This window comes from Condylostylus longicornis, unplaced genomic scaffold, assembly GCF_029603195.1.
Source record: "Condylostylus longicornis isolate FDR11 unplaced genomic scaffold, ASM2960319v2 ptg000135l, whole genome shotgun sequence".
In the NCBI taxonomy this organism is placed as follows: Eukaryota; Metazoa; Arthropoda; class Insecta; order Diptera; family Dolichopodidae; genus Condylostylus; species Condylostylus longicornis.
The window spans coordinates 9,845,787-9,856,795 of NW_026578103.1; the positions used below are offsets into that span (position 1 = coordinate 9,845,787).

The 11,009-nt window shown below is 25.0% G+C and overlaps 1 protein-coding gene across 3 annotated transcripts; it reads right to left on the reverse strand.

The window, feature by feature from the left end:
* Positions 1-3,425: 3,425 nt before the first annotated feature.
* Positions 3,426-6,169, reverse strand: LOC129615346 (uncharacterized). 3 transcript variants are annotated; one of them, XM_055530495.1, is made up of 4 exons: positions 6,029-6,169; positions 5,029-5,190; positions 4,854-4,906; positions 3,426-4,782 (listed from the first exon to the last, which is right to left on the reverse strand). In XM_055530495.1, exons 2-4 carry the CDS (start codon positions 5,047-5,049, stop codon positions 3,498-3,500), a joined length of 1,359 nt encoding a protein of 452 aa, XP_055386470.1. In that variant the 5' UTR covers positions 5,050-5,190; positions 6,029-6,169; the 3' UTR covers positions 3,426-3,497. The 3 variants fall into 3 exon arrangements, with proteins under 3 accessions (XP_055386470.1, XP_055386471.1, XP_055386472.1); XM_055530496.1 differs by having other exon boundaries at positions 6,087-6,152; XM_055530497.1 differs by having other exon boundaries at positions 5,999-6,141.
* Positions 6,170-11,009: the final 4,840 nt, after the last annotated feature.

The window sequence follows — 11,009 nt, forward strand, 5'->3', positions numbered from 1 at the left end:
AAATCAACGTTATTATTCTATATGATTAAATAAATGACTATGTTAATAAACAAAATTTGGTAAGTAAATCGAATTGCATATTAAGAGAGCATATCGAAAAATATTTTTGTTTTTAAAAATTCGAAATTTAAACAAATCTCTAACTTCTTTATATATAAAACTAGCCTTATTGCACTAATAACTTTTGATAGGGCCCGGCTGAGAAGTGTTACTTAAAAATTATAAAATCGAAGGCGTTATAGGTTTGTCAAGTATGTATATGGTTAGTCCAACGTTACCGCTTAAATTTATAATGAAAATTTTTTTATACTGACTATGAATAATTGCCTAGAAATGAATATTCCAAAAAAACTATATTGTTTAGAATCACATCTCAATATTTCAATTAAAACAAATTAAGCTAAAATATTAGAAAATTGAGACTAATAGGTAAATGTTTTGTTAAACAATTACAGTAAAGCCATTCTTTGCATCAAATTTTTACGATTTTAAGCGAAATGGGCTCAAAGCGACAGTCAAACTAATTTCTACACAAGGAAAATTAACGCATTATTTCAAAAATGGTTATTTCTAAAATTAAATTGCTTTAAGAGAAAGTTATTAAAAATTTTAGAGATTAATTTACTTATATGGTAGTTTTTATATATCGAGAAGAGTTTATGCAAGGTATTACTGTATTTAATGCAGTAATACCTTGCATAAACGGAACAACGGAAACAAAACTGTTAAAATTAATTTAATTATTAAAAGTAACATGAAATTTTAAAAATAATTTAAATATTTTTATTTATTTGTTTTTTTTTTTTTTAATTTAATATTCAATTAGCATTTTAGCAATATATTTTTCGTGCGTTCTATATTTTTTTTTTGTGTTATTAATTATTATTTTATTCTATTCACGCTAATTATTAATTGTCTGACTAAACACTTCCAATTTATGTTAATTAATTATAATAGAATTGTAAATAAATAATTTTAATTAATAATAAAAAAACAAAGATAACATGTTTTTATTTAATTTTTATTGTTATGGCGTGTAGGGGTGTAGAACGTACGAAAATTAAATATTTTGCAGTTTTTTGTGTTTTTTTTTTCGAAAATTTTTTTTACAATAGCTCATTTTCTGACAAATTTTTTTTTGTTTTCTTTTTCTAATTAAAATATTTGACCTTCTTAGAAATTTTTGTTCAAATAAAAACGTTAAAACAATAGAAAATGGTAAAAGAATTGAGAAAATATTTTAAATGTATGTATGTATATATGTATATAACTATATATATTTTTGTTTTATAACGGTGTTTGTATGACGTTCGTATAACAGTATATACTGCACAACGGTGTATTTTGGAGCGAAAAACAATCAAAATTATGTAAATTTTTTGTTTTTATAACCTTTTTTCAATTTTGTTTCTTGATTTTATTTTATTTGTTTTGTATTTTTGTTGTTATTTTTCTGTTTTTTTTTTTGATGTAATATTCTGCGCTGTGTAGGCGATCTTTATATACTTTAAATTAAAGAGCATTAAATAATAATTTTAATACTCTAGATATATAAACTATATAATATTCGTTTTGTTGACAGCTTTAACAATGATAATAATTATAATCGTTGGCAAGTTTAGTGTTTTTAAAAAGAAAAACATTTAAAGAAATAAAATTGAAATAAAATTTTCTAAATGCTGTTAAACAGTGAATTCTCTTTAAATTTAATTAATTACTATATGCACATTATGACAAGTTCCACGACCAGTCCGCATCGCATGAAATTGTTGAATATTTTAATAAAATTAACTTTTTTAAAGCAGTTAAAATGTGCAAACGTGTTTGTGAATGACAAATTCGGCAAATGAATTGTTCTTTTTGATACTTGCGCTGTATATCGCTCTCAACATCCAGCACAAATATTTATGTTGAAAACTTCGTGACAATCTGTAATAAAATGAACTAGTCATATTTTCAAATTCAGTCGGCGAAAAATCAATAAATATTAAGGGAACTTTAACATGCTGAACTTAATGTATTTTAAAATTTTTGTCTCCTCGTTTTATATGCGTCTGTCAAATTTCATGCAGCTAGCTTTATTATTTTTCCTAATATTTAAAATAAGATTTTGGAGTTGTTTGACAGGTACCAGAACCAGTGCAGCCATTCTATTGAAAAGCACATGTAAAATGTAATTAGGCACATGTATAGATAGACAAATTTCATATTTATATCTTTATTAGTTCTTTAATTATTTAAAATGAACTATTTAAGTTGTACACCAGCTACCCGAACCCGTTGTCCGAATTGGTCCAGTAACAGTAGGGTCCATCTTTTGACACAAATGAAGTAACTTGTAAAAGTTTGGTCGTATTTGCTTTATTCGTTTTTGAGTTATCGTGCGATCGGACGGAAGGACATGTTTAAATCAATGCAGAATTTTACGTTGAGCAAGAATATATATGTCCATACCGGAGATGACTCCTTTAAGTGTTTATAAGCTCCATACCAAAGTGAATATACTCTTCACGAAGGTGCAGGGTAGAAGAAAAATACAAAATAAATATTCACCAGGGTAGTGCAGGGTAGAAGAAAAATACAAAATAAATATTCACCGAAAAACAGTATCTTTCACTTTTTAATTATTTTAAAATATTTCACACAATTTAAAAGGAATGTTCTTTAGCAATTATTTCTCTTCCAAAAGTAAATACATAGGTACACTAATTTAAGAGAAAATTTCTAATAGGAAATAAAATAAACAGCGCCATCTCCAATCGGTGATCCGGTATCACCAATTACGTAGTGTCAATTTATTTTTAAAAAAGGTTGTATTTTGCATTCCAATTTAATTTTTGAACTAGTATTTATGTTTTTATTCAAATATATTATTTATATTGAGAATTTACTGTTACCTTATTAGTATAACTTCTATTAAAAAATATCACAGGTTCACCTATTCATTGTAAATTATACGTTTTAAAATATTTTCGTATTATTGAAATATTTAATTTAGAGTTTAAATATTTTCAATAAAAATGTGTTGAGTTACCTTTAAAAATAAAATTTTTGACCTATTTTACCTCTTTTGAAGACCAACTTAAATCATAATCTTACTTCAGAGCTCATTAAAGTTTTTGGTAAACTTTGTTAGTAATTCTTTGAAATTTTAATTTTTAGATATTTGTAATAAAATATTCGCGACATTTAATTGAAATTGCACAAATTTCGTATTTAATTAGAAAAAACAACATTAAAACTCTGGGTGGTACATTCCTTGGTGTTGGTATAATCAAAATTCAACAGTATTTTTTTCGGTTTCACATATTTTTCCAATAGTTCACTAATATAAAGTTAAAACTATAATGAAGATTTAATTTTTCCAACTTTTCTCTTAATTTTAATTTTTTCGGACTATTTTTAAGTAAATACACAATAATTAATTATTTTGACAACACAATTTAATTATCTTTTCATTAATCACAAAAATAAAAAAATAATTACACATTTTAGTTTCAACCCAGAATTGTTGCAATAACACGTGGTGGAAGACTTTGAGGGGGTGGTAATTCATCATATCCTTCTCCTGGTGATACTGTTGGTCGTTCGTATTGAAGTTGTACTTTTGGTACGTCATAATGATATCCGGGTGATTTTGTCGGTGGATCATGTCGTAATTGAACTTTTGGAGGATCATAATGGTAACCTGGAGATTTTGTGGGAGGATCATGCCTCAATTGAACTTTTGGTGGATCATAATGATATCCGGGTGATTTTGTGGGAGGCTCATGTCGTAATTGAACTTTTGGAGGATCATAATGGTAACCTGGAGATTTTGTAGGTGGATCGTGCTTTAATTGCACTTTTGGTGGATCATAATGGTAACCTGGAGATTTTGTGGGAGGATCATGCCTTAATTGAACTTTCGGTGGATCATAATGGTAACCTGGAGATTTTGTAGGTGGATCGTGCTTTAATTGCACTTTTGGTGGATCATAATGGTAACCTGGAGATTTTGTGGGAGGATCATGCCTTAATTGAACTTTTGGTGGATCATAATGGTAACCTGGTGATTTTGTAGGTGGATCGTGCTTTAATTGCACTTTTGGTGGATCATAATGATAACCTGGGGATTTTGTGGGAGGATCATGTCGTAATTGAACTTTCGGTGGATCATAATGGTAACCTGGAGATTTTGTAGGTGGATCATGCTTTAATTGCACTTTTGGTGGATCGTAATGATAACCTGGGGATTTTGTGGGAGGATCATGTCTCAATTGAACTTTTGGTGGATCATAATGATATCCTGGTGATTTAGTTGGTGGATCATGTTTCAATTGAACTTTTGGTGGATCATAATGATATCCTGGAGCTTTTTTTGGTGGGTCGTGTTTCAATTGAACTTTTGGCGGATCGTAATGATATCCTGGAGCTTTTTTTGGTGGGTCGTGTTTTAATTGAACTTTTGGTGGATCATAATGGTACCCTGGAGATTTCGTCGGTGGATCATGCCGAAGTTGTACTTTTGGTGGATCGTAATGGTAACCCGGCGACTTAGTTGGTGGATCATGCCTTAATTGAACTTTTGGTGGATCATAATGATATCCTGGAGATTTTGTTGGTGGATCATGCTTTAACTGAACTTTTGGCGGATCATAATGATATCCTGGAGATTTTGTTGGTGGATCATGCCTTAGTTGAACTTTTGGTGGATCATAATGATAACCTGGGGAAACTTTTGGTTTATCATAATCTAATCTAACCTTCGGTGGATCATAATTATATCCTGCATGATTTTCTCTACATATATATTAAATTTTATTTTTATGAATCCCTTTTGTATTTTAGATATAAATCCTTTATATACTTACAGTGAAACTACATTTTTTGTTACTACTGCTAAATTAATGAATATTGTTGATAACTAAGGGAATAAATAAAAAAATAAAACAAAAATAAAACCAACATTGCGTTTAGATCAAGAACACAAAAAACAAAAAAATAAATAAAAAAAAAACAAAAAACAAAAAGAAAATTAAAACTTACTAAACATAAGCAGATTTTCATATTGCCCTGTTTTATTTTTGTGATTACTTTCTTGTCAGGAGGTTATACACTGACTAAATTTTAAAAAAAAATTTTATTTTAATTTTAGTTAAAATCACTATCAACATTTTAAGTTCAATATCTCCAATTTCATATTTTGACCTTGAGATAAAATCAAAAAATAAAAAAAAAAAAAATTAATTTTTTTTTTTTCGAAATTCGCATGAAATATAAAAGTGCTGAAAAACTTAAGAAAAAAGAAAAAACAGAATAAAAAAAAAATTAAATGAGAAAAGAGAAAAATTCAAAAACTGGTTCTAGAACTAGAAACAAGAAAGAAACATTTTTTATTTCATCTTTGCTAGTGATCGAAAAATGTTTGTAAATTAAAAAAAAAAAATATTTTTTTTTTTTGCAAATTATTTAAATATCTTAAATATCGGGAAAGATCATCATCGATGAGTGATTGTTTTTTTAAAAATTTGAAAATATTTTTAGAAAAAAAAAAAACAAAAAGAGATGACGGGTTCAAAAAACGGACTTCTTAATAAGTCGCTCGCCTGTCTATAAATGAAAAAGTATCAGAAACAGTAATAAGAAAAAAAAAACAAAAAGAATAAAATAAAATAAAAATTTTTTATATATGAATGGAGAAATATTTTTAATATGTTTTTGTTTTTGGGATTAACTTTAATAATCTAATTTAATTTATTTGAAATAAAAATAAAATAAATAATAAAGTCGAGATATGCTTTTAAGCGAACGAAAAACAGAAACAAAAATAAAACTGAACAACTTTTCATTAGCATATGTAAAATAATTTTGTTCCGTTTAAGAAAACCAAAAAAAAAAAGAAATAAATTGTTATTTTGATTAATGAGCCGATCTTTTGGACAAAATAATATCACAATAATAAATTAAATTTTATTAATTTTTTTTTGTTCTTAAATTAATTTTACTAATAAAATACTTTGTGTTATAGAATTATAAACTTTAATACTTTTTATAATATTTTAATGTGAATTAATAAGTATAAATATTTTTTTTTGGATAAGTACTTTTGCTGCCCACGACAACGAGAACGACAACGAGAACGACGTTGACGACGACGACGACGACAACTATGACGAATAAAGCAATGAAACACAGATTTAAATTATTTATACTTTGAAACTTGTTATAATATTCTTAAATTATGGTAAAGTACTTATGTACACTTAAAATAATTATTATTATGGTTATTATATAAATTATTTTTTTGTTTTTGGAAATAACATAAAATATGTAAAACATTATATGAACAAATTTATTATAACTAGGTACATAGAATATGGGTAGTAGAAACGTATTATGAACATAATGATGTATTAAGAATTATAAAAATTTATATTCCATCGATAATGTTACAGGAATTACGGGCAAGAAAATAAAATGAAACTAAATATATTTTTGTAACGAAATCAAAAACGAGCAATAATTACTAAAGGTTTTGTGTATAACAATTTCATACTGTTGATACAAATTCTCAGTATTAAAACTTACAACATTCACTATGCTATTATGTGACGTATGGACATTTATTATGTGACGTATTGAATCTCATATGACATAAAAGTATATGAAAAATTACCACTGTTACCTCGGAATTCGGTAAAATTTTTTAATTTATTTTGAAATGACAGACTGATTTTCAAATGTATGAAAATAGGTAAATAGTAAGAACCGAGAAATTTGACATAGCATGTTAAAAACATTTAATTAGGTTGAATAATAGATTCAAGTATCTAAGAGATCAATTTGCACTTTTGTTTTTTCTACAACTGGACTTATAATAGAATAAATTCGAAAGAACTGCTCACTGCTATTCAATGAATTGAAATTTTCACGCCATAATCTTTAATTATTTTCTAATTTTCAATTAAATGTTCCTATGATTGTCAGAAACTAATCTATATTTTAATTGTTATTCATGTATTTATTTTATGTACACAATATTAGAATATGTACACGTGTTAAATAAACAATAATATAGCAAAGTAATTCAATAGTTCTTCAAGATTATTTTCAATAGTCATTTAAATAGCTAATTTATATTATATAGGAAGTTTATACTATTACAAATATGTACACCTTCTATTCTTTTTATAGTATAGAAAAAAAAATAGAAAAGCTTTTTAAGATTAACTTTTAACATATCGCATTTTGTGATATTAATTTTTTTTTTTTATTAATTAATGTGTGAGTGTATAAACATACATAATTGTGTTTTTTAAATGGGGAAGTGTATTTTTTCTGTGTTACAAATTTGGATGGTTAAGTTTTAAAAGATTGCAATTTTATTGTTTATTTTTTTTTTTTTATGATAATTGCGTTAAAATGGTTAAAATGGATAATTTATTTTTTGTTTTTACTTTTTCATTTTGAGATTATTAAACATTTAATTGATCAAGATAGAAAAATGTGGAAAAAAAAGCAATCATATTTAAATGACATTAAAAATTTATTAATAATTTTAATTCAATAGATTGCAATTGAAAAATAATTATAGTCACTATGATACTTCAAAAATATATTTTAAGATCTAAGCATTTATTTTTCATTTACTATTAAATTTAATATTATTTTCAAAATCTATATTTAATGTGTTTATGTAATTTTTTTTAATATGATTTTTTGAAATAATTAAATTCAATCTCAAATTAATAATGTGTTTGTTATTTAAGGTGATATTTTCAATGACTGCATTGTATACAGCAATGGAGGTATTTTGATTAAACTGAATTTTTAACTGTTTCAGGGTTCGTGGGCCTGCTTTGGTTTTCTATATTTCGATTTCGCCTGAATCAGTTTTAATGAAAGTGTATGTATTATGCTCAGTTTACATTCACCTTCTTATTAATCGATGAATTTTTAAGATAAGTCTGATCCCACTGATCTATCCCTTACTATACGAACCGAATTTACTTTTTTGATCATTTTTATGCAAATGAAAAGTTTTCACAAAAATAGTATACATTTACCGTACATATTTACTTCATCGAACAATATGGTCAGGGGTATTTGTCGGCAAATGCACTCTCAGCAACTGGGCTTTATTATAGGCCAATTCTGTGCTTCAAGGAAAGTGTAAAATTTGCTTTTTTTTTGCAATTTTGTATTTTGATTTTTTCGACTTATAAATTTTTCAATAACATAATACATATCTCGGAAATCGAAATTTTACTAGGGGCAGATTTCACATTTTTGATAATATTCAAAGAAATTATTAATAATATTACCAGGGATTTATTGTTTCAGTTTTGTTTCTCAACTAATGAATTTTCCAGAAAAATTGAACTCCAGAAACAGAGGCTCCAATAAAAATAAAAAAAGTTCACATTTTTTGAAGTTAGTGTATTAAGTGGAGGTGTACTTGTGTTCTTAAAATTTGAAATTAGTATTTAAACAAAATTATTAAAATCTCGTATATGGCCTTCCAAGAATAAATTAATTGGAAAATATGTGTAGATTACATTCGGTTTTGTGCTGACCATATCATATTTTTGTTTTGCTTCATGTTTATTACTAGACAAGATAGAATTAAAATATTCTGTAGAAAATTTTCAATTTATGTTTTCAATTTCTTTCAAAATCGCAAAATAAAATTATAATTAAAATTTATAGCACATGCACAATTGTGTATTCAATAAGTAATCTATTTTTACATTTAATTCGAAAAAATTACATATGTATACCTTGAATTATTAAAATTAAAAAAAAAAAAATAAATTAAGAACTCAATTTATTACTTGACATCATCAATTGAATTGAAGTTTAAAAACTTTAAAAATTAATTTGTTTTGCTATAATTTCGAAAACCTAATTTAAACTACTTGTTCAATTCATTAAAGTTGTTTTTTTAGATTAGAAAACGTAAAAGTGATCTTTTTCAAATCATTATTATATTATAATTAATTATATAACACATTAAGAGAAAAATTTTGAAACATAAAATAGCAAAAATTGTAAAAAACATGTATGATTTTATTATAAAAAAGTAAAGAAATAAAATTATTCTTAATTGAAGGTGAAGCTGTGAAACATGATGAAATTTGATTTAATTTCTCAATATCTGGCTTTAAAATTATTCCCAATCAACTGATGGTAATAAAATATAAAAAAGCTTTAGTTTAACCAAACTGTTCTATATAATATTGGGCATTAATTTATAAATAGGAATTTTATTAGAAAAATTTTAAGTGTTGAAAAAAATTATTGAATTTAATTGCTATTTCTATTTTAAGAATTTTAAATACGTTAGTAATGTTCTAATATTTATAATTTAAAGAAAAATTCTTTTTTATATTAAAATATTTGCTGTTATTATGAGATTTTAAAACAATGATTAGTGAAATCAATATTTGCCATATAGTATAGGAGAAACTGTTCTACGGTGGCGGTATTTTCATTTTTACTTTCAAAGCGAATGTAGTGAATATTTTTCTATTTGACATATGGGGTAGATATGTTGTCGTACGAGGCGCGTTGGACAGCGATAAATTCACCAGTTTTAAGTAAAAGGAATTTGACAATCAGAAAACAAAAAAACTTTGAATTCTAAATAGGTAGACATACATTTAAATTTTTTTAGAAGTACATACCTACCTAGCTGACAACATGTACCTCTTTCATTTCCATTGGATTACAATTTACTTAATATTCATTGATTATATGTATAAGCTTTTCCTTACTAATTGAAATTGATAAACATTTATTGGTAATACATTTATTTTTTTTCAAACAACATTGTTAGCACCACTTGCGAACGTTGAGCCACTGTACTTAAGGAATGCTTAACAGAGGCTCATTGGAGTTAGTGTTACTTTTTCATCGGCAACTTGATAATTTTTTGGTCTTATATAGGTGTGTTTATTGCTATACATAAATATGTGTCTTTCAGATGCAAAATATCATGTCTGAACAATGAAAATGTTATAGGCCAAAGTACAATTATATATTTTCATGTTGTAATTACATATTTTCGTATTTTACAATTTAAGATTTAACTTTCACGAACAAAAAATTTCTTTAATTTAAAAACAAATTTCAAAAGAGAATATTGATTTCTTTATTTTTAATTAATTTAAAAAATTATAATCCGATTTTCACCTTAAATTAAAATTTACAATTTTACTTAGAACTGTTATAATTTCAGCTGCCAATTATACAATTATTGAAATACATATTATAATTCGTTAACTCCCATATTGTTATGTTTGGCAGAATGTATAAAGTAATTAATATAAAAGAGATTTTCATAAATGTAATAGTGCAAAATAATTGACTGCAAAAGGGCAATACTGCAAATGAATATGCGACTATGTGAGTCTTACTTATTACAATATAATCTTATATTTTATTACTCATAATCTAGCAATGTTTATTAACAATCTAGATGGGCAACATTTGTTTATGTATACATTCAATTTAATACAATTATTTTTGAGCGGAACTTTAATTTAAATTTCCAATTTATATTTTAAAATGTTGTTCTATAAAATTTGTAATCTGTTATATATGTTTTTAATATAACGTAAACCTAAAACCAATAATTTATTTTTCAATATGGTAGAAAACTTCATTTCCAATTTGTATTCAATTAAAGTAAAAACAACAATTTTTATTTCTTTTTTAATATTTTAAAAATTAAATTTATTCAATTATGTAAGTTTTATTTAATTTAATTTATATAATAATAAATTACAAAATATTTTAAAATGTTATACAAAAAATTCATATAATATATTATGTATTTGTATGTATGTAAAAGAATGTTTCTAAATATATTTGGACAATCTTGATATTAATTTTAATATTTTTTTTTACTTATTATAATCTACACGTTATGTACGAGCGCGTGTGTATGTATATGGAATATAAGATTTTATTAAATTAAAATGTAAAATTAAAAGCGTGCAAAACAATTAAAGCAATTTTCGTTT